Below are 21,137 nucleotides of genomic sequence, written 5' to 3' on the forward strand. Positions count from 1 at the left end.
TGTGTTTCAGGGGCACCAAGGACATCGTCACAGTGTGTGTGTGTGTGTGTGTGTGTGTACTGGATGCTCACAGAAATCCTGTTATTTCCAAATGCACTTATCACTTTTCAGATGAAGGATGACAAGTATCTCGGACATTGTGCTATAGATCTTGGTGCTCCTAATATGAACATTGCCCGTTCTCCTCATTCTACAAAACGTCCAGGATATTGGCTGCTCACTGCAGTTTTCTCTCCCTGCACGAGCTCAGTGAGAACAGCCTGAGTAGAAGACTTATTGATTGCTGCTAATAGCCTCCATCTCATTAGCAGGGCAGCGCACAAACCCTGAGAGCAGTGAAAGAAAACCAATGCCCGTGCTAGTTCTAGAAGTGCATGTATATTTTGTTTGGCTGATGACACTGTAGTTCACATTAGATTATCAAAGTAACTGCCACTGACTATTCAAAAAGCAAGAGAGGTATAGAGTGCTGCAGGGGTGATAGGATATATTTTTGTATGCGAAGTTGCAGAAATAAGCTCTGACTAACAAAAGTTTATGATACTTACACAGTTTGCTATGATTTTTGAAGCCTAAATACAATCGCCAGAAATAAAAATCTAATGTTAGGCTATAGACAAACTACACCTCAGTCACATGACGCCACCTCTGCTAAACTTCCAACTTGTAGTTTGTTTTAGCTCTTTCCTGTTCTGCAAAAGCCTTTACTAGCACGAGTATAACGAACCTGTAAAGGCGGACTGCTGAGTTTTCATTGTGATGATGTTTAATGTCCCTGACAATGTCAGCCATTTGTTAGCAACCAGCCTTTTTAAAAGACACTTGAAAGATTTTACTGACCTATTTTATGTTGTAGAATAACATGTGGAAATGACTTGAGCTTTTTCAACCGCAGACGTTATTTCAGGCAAAAATACCCACAAACTTTGGGACGAGGGAACGAGGGAAGTTATTTTCAGGTTTTAGGACCCGTATGATTTTATAATCTCCATCTGTTCAAAGCGTAAATGCTAACATGCTGATGTTTAGCAGGTATGTTTAAGATGTCACTCTCTCAGTGTAACGTATTAGCATGCTACCATTTGCTAATTAGCACTAGCTGGGGCTGATAGGGACGTCAACAGCTTTAAGTATTTGGTCATAAACCAAAGTACATGGATAAATTAAAGTTTTGACCTGATAATAGCACTAGAGGAAAACTCTTGCCATAAAATTTGAAATGAATCCAATTTGTATTGAAATATTTTAGTCTCAACTGAAGTGGTGGACCGACAGATGCTAGCAGGCTAAAATGTCAATATGTTAACTTCTTAATCACCACATTTATGATAATTTTGCTCTAACACTATTTTAGAAATAACGACTCCATTCATTAAATTTATCTTTTATATGACAGACACATTTTATGGCACATTTTAGTGAAAACAAACCATGGTGGTTTCATGAGGCGAGGAAACGGGAAGTGAAAAAGGATGCTGGTGTGGAGCCTCGGCTGTCAGCACCAGATTAAAAACTGACACATCCACTGCTGCTGGTTCAACGCCTGGCAGACTGTCCTCTCTACTCACAGAAGATGTGGTGGACAAGTCAAACAGAATACGCAGCTACAGCAGTTGAGGCTGGGTTAACCCATGGGGAACTGGATGCAGTGGATTTGTGGCATCATGCATTATGGTGATTGTGAGTGATTCAGGGTTTTTGTGGTCAGGGATTTTGTCAAGTCATAAAGCAGCAGAGAAGAGCAGCCAGCGGCTTTGGCCAATAGGATAGCAGTGGCTCTGGGTGATTATGAACATTTCTCAATGTGGCTTCAGAGGCAGAAAACAGCTCAGTCTATAGATCCAAACCTTAACAAGTCTAGGTCCCAGCTCTCCCGTAGCCCAATATCTGGGTGGACCTTGGACAAGAGCGTACAGCCACACAGTGGCTTTGTGAGGCCACAGTTAATCAGGTAGTCTATTACATTAACCATTGTCACCATCTTAGTTTAGCATGACAGCGTGCTTAAAAAGATGCGAAAAATCTTGTGGTTCACATAAACCAGTGATTTGAGGCTCCAGAGCAGCTCTACCTTCTCAAAGATTTTATGGCAATTTAAGTTTGCCAAATCCTGCAGAATAAATAGGCTTTCAAATTTATTTTGACTAACCCGCCTTTAGCAAAAAGCTAAGACATGCCAATTTGCAGTTATTCAAAAAAATCATTTTGTTGGCATGGATGAACAAATAAACTCTCAGAGTAATGCTGTTTTATTGTATTTTTTTATGTTTTATGAACAGTTTTATGTGTTTTTTGATCAATTTCAGTGAATCATTTACTTGAATTGCACATGATTATTTTTCAGTTAAATGTATCAGTTATTGTTGATGATGATGATTACCATCATATCAAACCATTTCATTTTATTCCAGAAAATCACTGAAAATAAACTCTTAGTCTAATCTGCAGGTTGAACAGTATCAGCTGGGGCTTAATGTACCGCAGACAAATGAGCTAATGACTGTCGCTGATAAGAAAGGTGATAGGCTGATGGCATGCTGTGCTGTGTTTAGAGCCGTGTACAGCGTTACAGTTTGTGCTTTTCAATCACGGGAAGAAGTGAAATAAATCAAACCCTGTGTCCACATAAATTACAGCTTTCAGTATCTCAAATGTGATTTGATGAGCTAAAAAACATCATGCTAATACAGTATAGTCTTGATATAATTTACTTTCAGTGCTAAATTTCTTATGAAAATCTGGTATACTAACTGAAACATTTAAGTTGAGCAACAAAAAAAGATGACAGCACGAATAGACTTAAAGGCATAAAACATCTGTGAGTTACTATTAGCACTTGTGCTCTATCATTTCATCCGATAATTATCTTGAATTAACAACACGGAACACAGATTAATGGTTATAATATTGATCTCTCCTTAAGAGCTGGGCTCATATTCAGTCTTTCCTTTACTGTAGACCAGCCAACTGACAGTTCCATTCACTCGTAATATTTCAAATCAGTGTGCAGCTAAAATGTGTTTTATTTAATTTTTTGAAGGTCACACATTTACAGATTTGATAAGAGACACTATCATAACTCGACAAGCAGCCATAAGTTATGTCAGCGATGTTCGTAGAAGTGAGTACAATGATTTGTGTGTTTGTGGATATCTTTGTGTTAATATCGGCTCAACATTCAAGGAATCAGTGATGTCACACTCTGAGTTTGCCCATGAGACAGACTGACTGTATGGCGTGCTGCATGTCAGCCATGTGTGAAGTCTGAAAAGTTCACTTTGTCACAAGGACAAAGATGAGGATAATAACTGATACAATACATATGAATATAATGAATAACAGTTAATAGCTTTAGTCTTGAATATAGGCTTGAATATGTTATGCTATGATCCATCTATCTATCTATCTATCTATCTATCTATCTATCTATCTATCTATCTATCTATCTATCTATCTATCTATCTATCTATCTATCTATCTATAACATCCTATGCATAAAAATGGTTTTTATTTAAATGGCTGCAGGAAAAGATCTAAGGAAGAAACAGTAAAAACCATAGGCAATGGTCTACACAGATGTGGAAAAGAACTGACATGGTAGGCCTAGGCAAGTGTATGTGTGATGTACGGGAAGAGAATAGCAAAGACCTGAATACTTGACCCCAACACTGAGGGCGTCTGTTATGTTTTGGGTTCATTTGTCTCCCTTGAGGAAAGGGTCACTGAAAATCTATACAAAGTTATTTTAAGTCATCACCTTTATCTGGGATGAAACATATCCTGAAAGGAGTGGTTCACAGCAGGGCACCAGGGCCCACTCAATGGCTCGATTAGTTTGATGTAAGTTGTATACACTGGACTTCACAGTCACAGCTTGTGGTGGAATTACATCATAATAAAACACTTTTTGATGTTATATCCCTTTTCCATATATATTATATTGTATATTGTTCAGTTAATGTCTCATATCAAAGGTTTCGCACATGATATATTTATCCAAACACCTTGATGACTTCTTTGTTGCCCGTCACCATGCTGAAGCTATTTCTCTGACTCACCCTCGTTGTTGTCCTCTGCTCTATATTAGACTCTATTTTCAGCAACTTTCCAGCTGGTAAATCCCTTTTACAACACAACTGTCTCTGATGGAGGCTGTACATCAGTCATCTCGGTGACAACTCAGTGGGTGAGTGTGTACAGTGGCATTATAACCCAATTTATGGTGCTAGATATTAATGAGGTGAAAGCCTGGTGATCGGAAGAAGAAATCTGTTTTTCATGTCCTTATTTTGTGGAACATAAACTTGGGCTTAAATGAATTCTTCACATTAATTTATCAAATGCAAAATTTGTGTTTATTTTGAAACGTAGCCAAATTGTGTCAGGTTGATCTTGTTTTGAAATAGGAATAAAAACAAGTGATTAATTCATATGACCTGAAAGGTACTTGGTGTTCCACATTCTGTGCTGTTGTTTTGATTTTGTGATGGTAAACACAGAGCCGGTCACAGATGGTGGATTACCTAGCATGCCTGTTGAATTCTTCATGAACTGACCCTGACTTTGGTAACACGATGCCATCCTGACGTCATGAGTTTAGCCCTCCCAGACCTCTCATGGAAAGTCAAGGCATATTGGTTTTCACTATGTGACAGAGACGGTTGCTCTCAGCCAATGGGAATCACCCACGGCTGGCATGAATGAGCGGATCAGCGATTTGACGCTAATACTGATTCTTCACATGCGACCCCTCAGAAAAAAAATGCTTTGTAAACAAGTGAGAATAATCAGATCATATTATCATATTATTATCCTCGGGATAGATGGTTAATCTACTGAGATGGGCATTGAGAAAAACAATATATTAAAGCTCAACCCATGTACTTTATATAACAATAGATCAAATAACTGTGTAATCTCAGGAAGCCATAGATAACTATCCCCTTACAGCAGTTACAGCAGTTGTAACAAATATAATATATTTATTAAAGACTACCTATAAGTTTTGCCATTTCTACATAGCCACTGTTAGCATAAACAGCTGTTTAGCCTATTTATCAGTCTAGATGAAAATGTTATGAGTTCAGCATCAAACTTCATTCCTTTTCTTTCTCAAGAGGTGGAAAGCAATGCCAGTGTTAACTTTTGTCTCATGACTTTTCATCTACTGAAGTTAGCATGCTAACCAGTTAGCCCCGGCCCATCTCGTCACTTTCCAATAGCGACTCATTAGCCTCCAATCTGCCCTGAAGATGTAGCGCTGCCCATAGGGCATATTATAATCTCTTGTAACAATGGCTGAAACTCTTGTCAAGCAACGATCACCACCCTCTCCCGGCAAGAAACTTACAAATAGCCTCTTTAATTGCCCCATTCATCCCTAAAATGAAGAATAAATAAAAAGACACAATTTTGACCATAAATACATGAGTTTGATAACACAAGCTACAATGACACAGTAAAGTCAAAGTGTACGAGTGTTTATGCTGCTCAGTTGAATGAAGGAATGTGAGACTGAATGCAAATAGTGAAGTTTTCTGTCATTTATGGTCACTACTGACTTGTTTCCCTTTAATAACCGCGAAAGTCATGATGCATTGTCAATAGAAAAGTATGGTGTAGATGCAAAGTTGTGTCAGATCTGCTTTTAAGATGGCAGGAGTATTTGAGACCGTCAAATCTCACAGACAATAGAGATACTAATTAAAAATGACAATTTATTTGCATGCTTTTCATTGACTAGGATTATATATAAACTCATTGGGCTGCACAGTAAAATGCCTAGTTCAAAAATGTACAAATATAAACTACTATGCTAGATGAGTGTTTTTTTTAACTTCTAATGACTACCATGGGCCAACTAACCATAGAACTATCTCTATAAAAAACAAGTGATTCATGTTTGAAAAGGGGTATTTTATTACTTTTGTTACCAGTACAAGTGGAAAGTGATATTCATTGGAGTCAATGTAAGTCAGTAAAACAGTGGAAGATGAACGGTGAACTTTCAGGAATGGCAACAGTGTTAACTGCCAAATGAAGAGGTAACATCCTGCAACTGTTATCCGGTCATATGATGTACAGTATTTATATTTAGAGAAACTATTTATACCATCATAGTTACACACTATGAATATAAACTCTTTAACTAACAAACCTTGAGTGTGTGCTATTGTCTTGAAAAGCTCTTTTTTTGTCAAGAGGAAGCAAAGTGTATTTCATGTGCTGTCTGGGAGCTGCTTTAAAAAAAAACAGAAAGGCCTGTGTGCTAAAACCTGCTTTGATAAAACAAAAGAAAACAGTGAGTGGTGAAGCAACAATGATATCCACTATAACAGCCTTGATGCAGTTCTGTGTTGTTTTTTTTCCCCAGGGAAGACGAGTGTTAAAATGAGAGTGCGAGGCCATGAGAAGTGCTGATTCCTGGAGTTTGGATGGGCCAAATAGGAATTGAAATACTAGATGGTGATAAATGTTATCGGCTCCCACCGTGCTGTGTCTTGTCCGAGTCAAAGTGTTCTAACTGTGGGTTACCCGAGGATGTTGTTTTTCTCTCACCCAAGGGATTTTCTGTGCCCCCTGTTTCCAAGCTGTCCATTTTCTTTTGTTGACCACAGTAATGTCCTGTCACCTCATGTACAACGCAGCAGGTGCGGCGGTTGGTAATGGTCCTGACACAGGTCATGTTCTGGTGCTCTTGTCTTTTATTACCACTCTACTGCTGCTAACACTTATGATCCTGTGAGTTTTTATCACCTCTGCACCAATACAAGATTATTACAGGTCCAAGGACCAACAAAGGTGGAACAGTCGGTTATTCAAACCCTGTGGCCAGAACTGTCGTGGTCTTTTCCTCAGATGTTCTGGTGGTGAACGGCGTCCTGTGGAGTTTTCTTATGCACAAACAGAAGTTGTGTTTACATTCATTGTTGCTCGCCATAATTAACTTTGTACATCTTTGAGGTCTAAAAACAGCAACACCATTTTTTTTTCTTAAAAGTTTGTTTAGATTCATGTTAACCAGCAAGCTGTCCTCTTCCTCCCTACCTCCGTCTGTGCATTTCTGCATATTTTGGCACATTACCACCACTTGTAGATCAGAAGAATAGTTTCGCCATTGATGGTAATGTGCACCTGAGGGAAACAAAATGGGAACCCACTCATAGAAAAACAGGCCTATAGCACTATTATGTCATAGGTCATTAAGGTCATTAAGGCCATTAAGGTCATTAAGGCCATTAAGGTCATTAAGTTTAAATTTTTGCATGTGCCACTCTGTCTGTTTATCTGTGGTGCCCACTAGTGCTCATGCAATCATCTTCATTTAATTCCAACAAAATGTACAGATAAAATACATCACCTTACATTCAACTTATCTTTATTGGATATTGGATTGGATATAAAAAGGTATCCCCAGTTGGTTCATGGTATTATACGGTACAGTGCCATTTTCCTGCACACTGTCATGCGATGTTATTACGATGAAAATTTGATCACCACAATTAATATCGGTAACTTTTGAAAATTACAATAAATTACTTGATTAGTGTGATACCATCACACACTGATTTCAGTATATGATGATGCTGATATCAGTGTGCTCCTGTTGGACAATTGTATGGTAGTTTAGCCAACACCACGACTGCAAAATACCGTGCTCCTAACATTACCAGGCTCCAGCAGAAATATCATGGTACCAAAATGAATAATAAGATATTTCACAGCACTATTTTGATATCAGTATGAGTTAGTGATTTGAATTCAGAAGACAGTACTGCTGTCCGTGGGGTCTGCATGTTCTCCCTGTGTTCTCCATGATTTCCTCTGGATGCAACAGTTTCCTCCCTCAGTCCAAAAGGATTCAGGTTTTGAGGGCTCTAAATTGCCAGTGTGTGTTGCTGTGTGTGAATAGTTGTCTTTCTATATGTGTTAAATCACTATAAATATACAGGTTAGCCTGTCCAAGATGTACCCTGCTTCATGCTCATAGTCAGGGATGAACTTCAGCCTCCTGCAGCCCTGCACAGGAGAAATGGGTAAAGATAAAAGAGTGTTAAAGATATGTTTTAAATTAAGCTTAAGAAATCACTTTTTTCAGCTCTTTGTTAGAACAAACAAAGTAAGAACCTAGCTCTACAGGCACACACAAACAATATGACAGGTTGTGACATCTGAGCCCAGCAGGACGTTCACCACACACACCCACACACACCCACACACACACACGCACACACCCACACAGACTGGACTCATTTGCAACAACATAATGGTGGTAATGTGGCTCTGGCTCACCTCTGGCACTTGTTGGCTGGAGGTGGAGATGGCTTTTTCAAAGGGAAGATTAAATGGAGCACAGTCTCTCCTCCTCTCTAACTAGGAACTGTCCTGTGACACAAGGCCAAGAACAAGTCATGGGACTCACACAGCACATCAAAGCACTGACACCAGACCTGGCTCTCTTTATGGCCTGTTTCCTCCCTTTCAGACAACATGTGGGTGGGTCTTACCATGCACGACAGAACACTCAATGTCAGACCATCACAACAGACTATGATTTGGATCTTGTAAATTGTATCTATATGGTACATCAGAGTGGTGCACATGGGTGAGCACAACTCCAAATATTGTTAAAGCTCAATATTGCATTCAAGACATTTTCCAGTATAGACTAAAAACCCTCTGGCACAGTGTACAAAAACTCAATATTATAAACTGTTCAAGCTAAAAGCAAGGCTGTTAGCGCCTAACCACCTACACTGAGCAGAGCTTCATCTAGGAGGGAAGAGAACAAATATTTGATGTAATTTTTCTCTATCCTGCATATTTTGTCAAGAAGCAAATGTTGCGTTAAATATTCTGGCTCAAATTAGACCACAGACCCCCATCTGATTTGCTTTTAGATCACAGATTCGTTTTATTACAGAAAGTGTTTAAAACCCATGACCAAAATAGCCATACATTATGTCATTGTGTTATTTATGGATGGAATTATAGTGAAAATAGATTATCCCCTATTTGCTGTGGACCCCTGGGAACCCCCTCAAAGACCCCTGGGCGTCTCCGGACCTCACTTTGAGAACCACTGCTTTACAGTTTTGTCTGTTCACTGAGAGCCATTCTGCCTCTACACAGTGGATCTCTTTTCATGCACTGTGGCTTAGCACAAAATACTGAGTTTAACTTGAGACATTCTTTGTACATTTACAGTATTCAGCCCCTTAGTGAGCAAAACAAAAGAGCTCACATTTCATTTTGCCCCTGGTTATCAATGTTACCATTGATAGGCCTCTGGGGAAATGCTGTTCTCAGCATGTGACTGTCGTATCTGCAAAAAGGACATGTGCAGATGTTCATTGTATAAAGCTTGATAATACCACACGCAGAAGAAGGGTCTATATTATGAATAAAAGCTAGCAGACCTGTTACTACAACGCACTGAACCTGGGGTAGACCGTTCCCAGTTCCCATCTCGTAAGGGGGGATTCTGATAACAGTAATCCCACCGTCATTTAAAGCAGATTTACATGAACTAAGGTCACACTGGCAGAGCAATGATAACTTTGAAAGGCAATCCAAAGCTCTGTATGACCAACCGATCCATTATGATGTTGTCATCCCATTGAAGGAGAGGTAATCTCAGTTAGGAGGGTGCTGAAGATTAACCAGTTGAAGTGCACCAGTTTGAGCCAACGTTGTGAAAGTGTAACTGTGGAAAATTTGGGAAGAAGCACTATGAGATATCAGTTGTATGTGTGAGAATGCAACATAATAGTGCGTAATGACAAGAATCCAACATGAGAGTGATTAGGCTTACAATGGCATTCGCGCAGGATTAGCTTGTTTAAATATTTACCCCCTCACGTGCACTTAATATGTTTAACCTACCATTAGGTCTAAACACGAGTTGCCTTACTCGCTGAAGCCTATAATCTGGCTCAGTGCATTGAGAAGAATCATCCATTTTCCGGCTCTTGGGTTTGGAATGTCGGCTTGACTTCATGCTGGGAAAATATTTTAATGCTGGATGGTATTTTTATTTTAAATTTCTGTGCTTACTGTGCAATGATTAAATACCGCAGACGGAATAAAGCAGTTCTACAAAAGAGACAAATGTATGTGTTACAGCACAAAAGCACAATTTAAAAATTCATTTTACACATCATTCATGAATTTGTGGCTCGCAACCTGTACATTCAGAATGTGTGGTGAGAGAAGGATGAAGGGTAGTTGGGGTAGTGGTCATTTTTCCCTCCAATCCCTTCTTTCGTCAAAGCCCCCAGATGGAAATGATAGGCTTGATAGGCCCTGTGGCTGCCAAGATAATGGCTACAGACGAGTAACAGAAAACCCTTGACAGTGTAAACACACGGCTACTATCCAAACTGCTGCTGCGTTTGGGCCGGAGCCGCCATTGACTGGCGTAATCTGCTGTATAAATCTGCAGCTTGGCCCTGTCTGGCTGCTGTCTGGGTTCCGTGCACTTGGACAAAAGCAACGGACACCTTGCCCACTGACAAAGGGCCTGGCCCTAATCGGAGCAGACAAGGTTTGCTGATGGAGGCTTTTTGAGCAATTGAACTTGGTCAATGAATCTCAGGGGACCTAATGAAACATAAGGGACAGGCAGTTTGACTCCAACAACGAGAGCAACACCAAACTGTCCTGTTTCTGCCCATCAGCCTCAGGACTGAAGTTGCGCTTTGACCCATACTGACCTTTATGAAAGCATGTCTGTGCGGAACCTGAGAAGATTCCGATGGCGTTGACCTTGTAGGCCACAAAAGTGTTGTAGATGTGATGCCTTTCATTGTCATTGTGGAATTCAGTTTTGGCCTTTGAAGGAAAAATTTGTCTAATCTGGCGCCATTCTGTTGTTTTGTTTTTGTCGTGGAACGTCACGAGTATGGAGAACAGGCCTTAGAGTGTCTCCAGACCAAACAGTTTGGGATGGAGGACACGCTGTTTTTCTTTGAAACTCTGAGGAAGGAGACTGGGTTCTTTTTAGAAAGCCCTGGGGAATGTGTATGGGAAAACTTGTGTGGGCCACTGGAATCTCCTCAAAGAGAAAGAGTACAGCACAAGTGCAGGGCCTTCACCACAGGAGAGAGGAACCGGTCTTTGTGATCAGAAATGCCGTGGAAAAAGTATGCATTGTTCACAGCCCAACACATTTTTTGTTCCTCTGGTCCTGTGATTCACCTACAAGGTCTTAGGCTTACTGACCCCTCCTAGCTCGCTGCCCAAAATGCCCACACAAGTCCATGACACTACATTTTATTTTCACAAAGCTCTGCTGTTCTCAGATTCCTTTTTTGCACCAAAGTGTAACACTAGTTGGAAGCATTTCAAGTTTTGTGGTAACACTCTGACTTAAGAGGTTTTAAACTAACAATTGCAATGAAGTAATTTAGACTTCTAATACATTTTTTATATAGATGTGAATTTTGAATAACACTTAATAAACTAATCCAGAAAGACATTTTAAAACAATAATATAATATAATATAATATAATATAATATAATATAATATAATATAATATAATATAATATAATATAATATAATATAATATAATATAATATAATATAATATAATATAATATAATATAATATAAATGAAGACGTGTTTAAAAATGGGAGTTGCAAAAAACAACGTCATAAAGTTGAAATCTTCCTTTGTCTTTTGCACGGTTTGTCCCTTGCGAGGTTACGTAGTTGACAGTATTGTTTCCATGGAGACTCAAGTATCTCGGAGACGCGAAAATATCTACTAAAGGGCTTTGACTTGTTGAACATCTTAATATTCAAACAAACTGCGATTATGGGAATTTGCCAGCAAAAATAGCAACGCAAGCTAACTTTCTGACGACAAACGGTGATAACTGAAGGTAAACTGCAAAGGAGCCGCTTACGTTTTAAAATCATGACGGAAGCTAATGAGCTGTATGAAACAATCATGCGGGAGCTGAACAATGTGGCCATCTCTGACACCGGTGACACTGAAGAGGAGCAGGAAAGCTTTACACTTCACGAAGAGACGGTAAGTGTGTGGGTCCTGTGCTGAGGCCTGAACACTGAAAAAATGACGTTAACGTTAATTGGACAGGTGAATGTGACAAGCTAACAGGTGAAGTTGAGAACAAGCTAATAAGCCATAGCGTTTTTATTTTTTATTTTTTTAATGTCAAGCTGTATATGGTATATTTTGCATGCTCACATATTATATTATCTGTGTTATAGGCATTTAGGTGTATTTTATGTCCAGGTCTTTGTGTTCTGTGAGGACAACACAGTTAAAAGTTGAGGTTGAAAGTTAGTTACCTCACTTTGGGGTCAGCTGGGCATCCACAGGCCACGACTGGCCATGACTTACTTTACAATTTTAGTATGTTGTTGTAAAGCCATTACGAAAATTGATCAGGTTAATTTGGAAGCATCCCTGGGACCACAAACATGATTAATGGCATAGATAAGTGATGGATTATGGACAACTAGCTCCTAACTACAGTCAGTCAGTAATTCTTGCTTCACTTTGCCTCCAGAAGCTTTGCATAAAGACATATTTTGATGTTTTGGAAGATTGAAAAACTCCAAGGTGTACTAAATGTATCAATTGATTTGCTTTTGTGTTGAGACCAGTATAATATTAAACTGACTTTCTGACAATAGATCTCAGATGATTTCCCACCATCTTTGCTCAGCTATTTTGAAACCTCAAAAAGCAGAGCGGCAGTCTGTGAGAAGTTCATCCTTGAGGAACTTAAAGGTATGGAAACTTGTTGAATAGCAAGATTATTATGAAACATTTTTATACTTCTAAAGGCTCTTCCACCTTCCTGTGGTGAAAAAGTATTAAAGCATCTGTATTGACAGACATCATATATTTACAATAAAGTAAGATCTCCAATGATCCCACCCAAGTGACTTTGGTGATTGTATCCATTATGGTTAAAGACATCTTTTCTTTGAATTACATCTCAGACTTCACTGCATCACATCACACTGAGGACACGATGAACATACCTTATGAACTTGATGGGAACATGATGAAACTGAATAAGAAGGTAAATGTCTCTCTTAACGGTCTAGTCTCATGTCTCTCATTGTGTGACCCATCCAGACTACAATGGGTCCACAAGTTGTGGAAAACATCCCTAAACGTATGTTTATTCTGGTACAGGTTACTAGTGAAACAGAAAATGAGGAAAACAACTCTTTTGCTGACACTCACCTCCTGCCTACATCCACAGAGACAGAAGCACTGTCCACTCTCAACCTGTCAGTGTATTCCACCAATGACGGTACAATACATGTCTAGAAAAATGATGTGAAAATGCTTGATGCAGAGTTGTGTAAACCCAGCAGACTGACACAATGTGCAGGACATTTGTCTCACAGTCAAAAGTACATCTGCTAAAAGTTTGTAAACTGAAATGTTGCACACATGGTGAAGCCTGGCTTCATTTATGCCAGAGGGTTATAAAACAAATCTTTTTCATGTGTGTAGGAAGAATCATCAACATGGTGATGAACACTTGTGAACTTAGTTATTATTAAAAAAGTAGAACCTACTGTCAGAGCACTTAATAAAATCTTGTACTTTATGTGCATATAACAGAGTGACAACAGGTTCAGAGTTTTTTTTAATTTTTTTTATTTTTATTTGATAGGGACAATGAAATTTAACATAGTTCCAAAACAGAGCATGAAACTAATGTGCTGCACAAAGAGTTTAGGGCTATTGCTAATTCTCGAATCATCAAACTACAGTTCATATATAAATAGAGTAAAATACTATGTTGAAATTCACTCACTGTGATGTACAGTATAGTCTACGAAAAGACAACACAATTGATAATATCATACTTATCATAATATCATCATAGTAAGGAAATGTAATGACATGTTAAATATTGCAGTTGCCTTGCTGAAGGTCTGATAATACACTGAAACATCTTTGGTCATAGAGCAGTTGCTCACAAGAGGTCACTGTTGTCCTATTCAAGACTTAAGTGTGGCACAGTAATGATGAAGATGATAACCCCACTTTCAGAGAATAGAGGCTTATATTTAAGTGCAAGCCTAAAGCTGATGGTGGCAAACTTTTCCTCAGCATGTTTGACATAAAAATGTTGCTGATGGAAATGTTCCAATTAAATTGTAACTGCTACACAACCATAGCATACACTATAATGCTACTCACATGCCCAAGTGCTGTCTGAATCATTCCTGTAAGATGATGAATTTACTTCTTTATGTATCATTTTAGTTTTAAGTTTTCATTGTATAGTGTGCAATGGACGGTAACAGAGGAGGCAGGGAAAGGAAATAACATGCTCAAAGGGAGCCAGATTTGTACCTGCAATGGCAGAAGTGCATGTTTGTCCTCCTCGCTTGCTTAACTACTACATTTTTGTGCTCATCACAGATGAGGCTGAGGATCTGGATTTCGAAGTGAGGACCCCAAAGAGCTCAATGAAAGAGGAGGAGATAAGGAAAAGCACTGAACACCAGAGAGAGAAGCAACATTGTGAGGAGATGAAGAAACAGGAGCAAAGGAGACAAAGAGAAAGAGACTTCCAGGAGGAGCTGAGGAAGATAATAGAGGCAGAGAAGGTGAATCATTTGGGATTTCCTTTACTCAACATGGTTACTTGTCGTAATAATTCTTAATATAGCAGATCCAGATTTTTTTGTCCTACTGAAAAGGGACAAATACAATCTGGTACTTCAAATATATCTAATAATATATGTATTTTTAAGGGAAACAGGCAGCCAGAAACTGCTGCCTTGCTCAAGTGCTCTTGGGAAGGACAGTGCCTCCCTGCCTTTTCAGGAAATGTCATGTTGTAGTGATAGCAAGTTGACAGGCAGCAAGACATGTATGCTGTGTGAAGAACGATATCAAAGAAAAGATTCAGAAACGCAACATAAAACATGGCATAATGAATACCAGTGTTATGTTTATTTTTTATTATTGTTTTCTTGATCCAGCTACATCAGAAGGAACTTGAGTTGATGGAGAGAAGAGCTCAGGAAAAACTAGAAGAGGAGTTTCTGCTTCAGCAGGTATGCCTGAATCCTCTTCCACCTCTGTCCACCTAATGTCCAACCAAAGACAGAGGCTCTCAGTGTGGGAGTCAGCAATCTTATAAGTTAATAATTCAGTTTTTTTTATAATAATTTTGTAAATAAGTTTTCAGTTTCAGTGAAGTCATCATTATTTCAACAACTTGGAGTCAGTGTCCTTTTGAGGACATGTGCCACTGATCTCAAATACCAGATTGATACAGTCTATTTTTACTGGTCATTGTTCCTCTTTAGCTGAGTAGCGATTGGGTTGTTCATGTGGGTTGTTTTATTTTGACGTGTTTTCTTGAAATGAGACTTTCTTTGTTTTTAACGCTAGTGACTATCTTTACCCTTCAGGAGCTGATAAACAACTTACAGAAGCGAGTGGAGAAAGAGAGGAAGATGAGGGAGGAGGAGCAGAAGAGGATAAAGGAAGAGAGGGAAAGGAAAAGGAAGGGGGAGGAAGATAAGAGGAAGAGGGAGGAAGAGGACAGGAGGAAAAGGGAAGAGGAGATGATTAAGAAAGAGATGGAGAGAAAAAAGCAGGAGGAAGAGGTGAGAAGGAAGAAAGAGGATGAGGAAATGAGAAAAATAGAAGAAATGAGAATCAAGGAAAAGCACAGCAGAAAGAAGGAGGAGCAGAGGGAAAAGGAGAGAGAAGAAAAGAGAATGGAAAAGGAGGAAAACAGGGAAAAAGAACAGGAGAAAAACAAAGTAGAGGAAGACATGAGGAAGAAGGAGGAAGAGAGAGAAATAAAAGAAATAAGACTCAAGAAAGAGAAGAGGAAACAGGTGGAGGGGGAGGAAGGACAAGGGAAGGAAAATGAGGAGAAAATAAAGGAGAGAGAGAAGAACAAGAAAAGAGAGGATGAAGAGGAAACAAGGAAAAGGGAAGAGGAGAAAAAAATGACAGATGTGGAAATGAAGAAGATGATGGAGGAAGACGACAGGAAAAAAAATGAGAAAGAAATAAGACTGAAGGAGGAGAGGAGAGACAGTGATGACAAAAATAAGAGGACAGAGGAAGCGGTGAGGACAAAGCAGGAGGAAATAATCAAGGAGGAAGAGAGAAAAAGTGAGCAGGAAACAAAAGCACAGGTAGAGAAGAAGATGATGGTTGAACAGATGAAGAGACAAGAGGAGGGAAATAGACAAATAGAAGAAATGAAACCCAGGGAAGATGAAGAAAAGATAAAGAAGGATCAAGAGAGGAGATGTATAAGGATAGAAGAAGAGGAAAAAACAGAAGAGAAAGAGTGGAGGAAATGGCAGGAGGAAGAAATGAGGCAACAGAGAGAAGAAGAACATAGTAATACTGAAGAAGAAATAAGACTCAGAAAAGAGAAGGAATTGGATGAAGCACATGAAGCAGACGACACAAGGATGGAACATGAGAGAAAAACAAATGATAAAGAGAAGAGACAGGAAGAGGTGAAGAAACAGCAAGAGGAGGATGATATGAGAAAAAGGGAGGATGGCAGAAGAAATGTAGAGGCTGACAAGAGACACATTACAAAAGATGTGAGAAAAAACAAAGAAGAAGACATAGAAGAAAGAAGACTCGGAGACGAGGAGAACAACAAGATTATAGTGCGGGACACTGAAAAGGAGGAGAGGCTGATGAGAGCGAACAAGCTGCAGGAGAGGAAAACTGAAAATGAGAGCGAGAACACACAGAACAACAGAAACTCCCTGATCTCCTCGAGCCCTGGTCCTTTACTCAGTGACTCCACAGCCAGTCCCACCAGCTCTGACCTAAACATGGACAACAGCCAGACTTCCATATATAAATCTATGGGCCAACAAGATGCAGCAGTGAAGCCTTGCACTTCCTCCAGCTGTTTACCCGCGTGTCTCCCAGAGCACACAGAGCAGAAGAGACTGTCATGGATGAAAGACAGCGTCCCATGGTCCAAATTGTCTCTTCAGAACAGGAGGAAGCAGAAAGGATGGGTCCGAGGTCAAAGAGGACAGAGGAGGGCCCCCGAGGCCAGCAGTCTGCCACCTCTCTGCCCTCATGCTCTGCTTCACTCCACAGGCTGCAAATTCCTGCAAGAGGTAACCAAGTTTGTTTGGAGGATTTGGCCTAAAATGCAAATATCTCATTTTCATGATGAGGTAGTTTTTGGTTGACACAGCCATCTAATAGCATGCAAATTGTGAGATACTGTATGTTTGCACATTAAGTGATGAGAAAAGATACAGTAAAAAGACAATGTTTAATAAACAAATGGATTAATTACTGTATTTGCAAGGAAAATAAAATTGCATTGCATATTTACTACTGGTTTTACCAAGCTATAATAAAGAGAATGCTTTGTATGAGAAATAAGCCATTTCTGTCTGCTCTAATCTACTTTAACCTCTCTAATTCATTAAAACCTGTGAAGCCTGAAGCAGCCTCTGCCTCTCTCTCAGGTAACCACAGTGACTCTGGAGGACTTGCCCGGCTGCAGCTTATCCACTCTCGCTCAGTGTGCTCACCTTCAGTCCCTCACTCTCAGACGCTGTGGCCTCAAATCCCTGGAAGGCATCAAGCAGTTAGCACAGCTCTGCTACATCGATGTACAGGTCAGTATATATAACGGGTCACTGCTGCCATTTTTCATGTTTGTATTTTTACTTAAATTGTTCTCCCTCAGGAAAATGACATCTCATTTGTGGACTGTGAAAACATGACCAGTTTACAAGTTCTTCGACTCGGCCGCAACAAGTTGACATCGATCCATGGTTTAAGTGGTGCTGAAAATTTGAATGTTCTGGACCTCTCACACAACTCCATCACCCGCATTGGTGAGAACTTCAACATAGATTCATTCTGTTTGTTATAAAATACAATAACAGATAAATGTAGAAGAATTGTTGTGATGATAACATTTGACGCATGAGATCTCCAATTCTTTGTAGTTTGATTATTTTCGCATAGTAGCAGCTCAAGATGTAGCTTGACAAGCCTGAACCCCTGACATGTCCTCCATACTCCACAAGAGGGCAGCCTCTCTCTTCTCCTCATCTCTTTTCCTTTCAGTCCTTGACTTCTTTCACTGCAGTCTGCATTGACATGTGATTTATTCACCTAATGCACCCTGGGCCCTGAGCTGTGGGACTCAAGTCATAAATAGATATTGACCAGGCAAGAGGTTAAACGCATTGAATTGCACATTCAGCTACTATAACAATTTTTTTTGTGAATGTAGTGGCTTCTCTTTTCCATCTCATCCCTAGCTGGTCTGGAGTTTATGAGAAGACTGCAGACGTTGTCAGTGGATCACAACCAGCTGATCAGCACCAAAGGGCTGAGGGACGTTTACACCCTCCTTCACCTGGACTGCTCTCACAACCACCTGGCAAGTGTGGAGGGTCTGGAGAACAGTGCTCTGCTCCAGACACTGGACCTAAGAGCCAACAGCCTGACTGAGGTAAAAATAGCAACAGCTGATCAGTGAAAGCACTGCATCTGGTGCCACTGCTCACTGTTGAAATTCTGTGAGACCTGTATAGACACTGATTTGGATGTTTGAGAGTGAGGAAGGACTCAAAAGTTTTATTGAATTAAGCCTACATCATTCTGTTTTCATCTTGTGAGAATGTAGATAATTTGTATGCAGGTGTGTCGGGATTTCCCACTGACAAATAATGAAAGAAACATTTTTCTTTAATGTCTATTTTCTTTTCCATCTTTTGTTTTCTGTGCATAACTTGAAGCTCTTTTCATTTTTTAATACCCGAAAACAAAAATATATCATAACATCCCCTTTATCGATTTTATAACCATAAACCCAAAATTAAATTTCAGATGGGCAAGGTGTGTGAGGCATGTCAGAACCATAACAAACATTAGACATCTAGCATGGGTGTAAAACTTCAAAATAAAAGCTTGTTACAAATACATATGAGCTGATTTATTTGAATTGTCAACCCACGAGAGGAAGCCAGTTTGGGGGCTCACATTATCACCTTTTACAAATTATCTTCACAAAACTACAGACTGCTGTTTGACAATACATGTTGCACAACATTGCCCTGTGACTCTAAGATTTAATAACATGGCCTTTTGTGGAACATTTTTAAGTTTTCCTCACCTTTGAGAAAAATACCATAAATAAAATTTAAATTGAAAAAAAAAATCTTTCACCTAACCTTTTCTCTATGACCCTGTGCAGGATAAAAGGTTTAAATGTATAGATGAATTAAAGGAACCCCACAATGTCCTTGACTCCAGCAAAACAATGTAATGTAACAAACTCAATGTGGTGATCTGACAGAGTTGATGTATATAGTAATATTGTACAAAACCAGGCGATGGCACACTCCATTTCTACCTAACAGAATACTGTCTCTATTGGTGGACAGCACAAATTTGCTTGTTGAACAAAGGTGAATTTTAACCTGCGAGTCTCAGAAATGTCAAACTGAAGCAGTCTTGAATTTTGTCAGTCATACAGGCTTCAACTGGACAAAAAGAGAGAGGGGCTCAGCCTGTATAAGGTGTGTCTGACAGCAGAAAGATGACATTAGTGTCTGACAGCAGAAAGATGATATAGATATTAGTTATATTAGATATTATCTCTCTATGAGAATGCTTTAAGCATCAGTTGGCGAGATGACCAATCATTTAATTTCTAAATAAGGCAAAATCAAGAAAAAGAAAAAAGTTCCATACAAAATAAAAATAAAAACTAAAGCAAATAGTATGGAAATCCCCACTATTTCTAAAGGCACCACATGGTCCTTGATGAGCTTCACTGGCTGACGACTGTAAACACAGCAGGACTGAAACAACTGACATTGATGGATCAGCTGCTGCTGGACCAGCTGCAGCAGCGTAAAGTTAGTCTAACCCCTCGTTGTTACTAATGTTATTTCACAACTTCACCCTATTTGTCCATCAGGCCCCCAGTCTTAACAACCACATCCTCCTCAGAGTGCTGCATCTAGACGACAACAGCATCTCCTCACTGCAGGGCCTCTCCGTTAGCTGGCTTCCCCTCATGCAGCATTTCTCAGTGGCTCAAAACAGGTATTTTCCACCAGTCCTACAAAGGAGAAAATAACACATACTGCAAATTTTTGATTTGATCAAAATTTAAAATGCAATTATTTTTTTGGTGAGTCATGCAACATTAACAGCTTAAAAAAACCGTCACATAATGTCTAAAAGTTTGTGTGTTCAGCAGCAACGTGAAGTAGAGCTTTCAAAAGGGGTAACTATATGTGTCCGTCTTTCCTAGAATAACCCTCCTGCCCTCCATGTCTGATTTTGTGTCCCTCGCTAGTCTGGATCTTCAATTCAACTGCATGTCAGGTAACATGTTGACTTGATTAAACTGATTATATAAATCTCATTTCCTCATCATAAAGGCATAGAAAATGTTACTGTGTATGTAATGTGGACAAATTCAATTCATTTTCTTTTTTTCTGACTTCATCTAATAAATGTATATTTTACAGATTTAAATTTGCTGCCTTGTTTGAAGCACTTTGCGACTTGAGTTTTGAAAATTGCTTTATAAATAAAGTTTATTATTATTAATATTATTATTATTATTACTACTATTATTTTCTGACACTCGTACACAATCACAATAGCTGAAATTTACATGCACTAAACCTTTGGGCATCTGCACTGGTTACATCAATTTATATTGCACTGCTGCATTCATATTGTTTATATCCTGCCTGTCCAGTATATGACTCCATGGAAATGAGATTCATAAGTCTCTTCAACCTGCCTGTATTTATTTCATCCAGTTGATGTGGCTCTGCATAACCAGCTGAGACTCTGGTGAAAGTGAGGAACAGAGTGAAAAATATCACCACTGACATGGCAAAGCTGTTCTTCCGCTTCTCTCTCAGAACTGCAGAATGTGTGTGAGAGTCTGGAGGGATGTCAGTTCCTGCGAGAGGTCCACCTCACGGGGAATCCTTTTCAGCAGGAAAGTGGCTGGAGGTAAGGTGAAGTCTGGACAGAGGAGTTAGAGCAAATTACACAGGCTACTAAAATATTTGTTTTCTCATCTGTTTGCCTCTGCTTTCAGGACATATCAGGCAGTATTGTCCTATTAAG

General features: G+C 39.4%; 1 protein-coding gene across 4 annotated transcripts in view; it reads left to right on the top strand.

The window, feature by feature from the left end:
• The first annotated feature begins 11,715 nt into the window (after positions 1-11,715).
• lrriq1 (leucine-rich repeats and IQ motif containing 1) overlaps positions 11,716-21,137 on the top strand; it is a 38,732-nt gene continuing 29,310 nt past the window's right edge. For 3 of the 4 annotated variants that reach the window (XM_071457033.1, XM_071457041.1, XM_071457051.1), the window contains exons 1-13: positions 11,716-12,038; positions 12,668-12,764; positions 12,980-13,062; positions 13,179-13,299; positions 14,427-14,614; positions 14,993-15,067; positions 15,428-17,128; positions 17,489-17,641; positions 17,713-17,863; positions 18,296-18,489; positions 19,963-20,090; positions 20,302-20,375; positions 20,927-21,020. In XM_071457033.1, coding sequence (XP_071313134.1) covers positions 11,922-12,038; positions 12,668-12,764; positions 12,980-13,062; positions 13,179-13,299; positions 14,427-14,614; positions 14,993-15,067; positions 15,428-17,128; positions 17,489-17,641; positions 17,713-17,863; positions 18,296-18,489; positions 19,963-20,090; positions 20,302-20,375; positions 20,927-21,020 — 3,176 coding nt within the window. In that variant the 5' untranslated portion in view covers positions 11,716-11,921. Of the gene's footprint in view, positions 12,039-12,667; positions 12,765-12,979; positions 13,063-13,178; positions 13,300-14,426; positions 14,615-14,992; positions 15,068-15,427; positions 17,129-17,488; positions 17,642-17,712; positions 17,864-18,295; positions 18,490-19,962; positions 20,091-20,301; positions 20,376-20,926; positions 21,021-21,137 lie in introns of those variants that run through there. The other variant, XM_071457059.1, reaches the window with a different exon arrangement.

Source organism: Trachinotus anak, unplaced genomic scaffold, assembly GCF_046630095.1.
Source record: "Trachinotus anak isolate AG129_WGS33_773 ecotype Australia unplaced genomic scaffold, CSIRO_AGI_Tana_v1 ptg000002l, whole genome shotgun sequence".
In the NCBI taxonomy this organism is placed as follows: domain Eukaryota; kingdom Metazoa; phylum Chordata; class Actinopteri; order Carangiformes; family Carangidae; genus Trachinotus; species Trachinotus anak.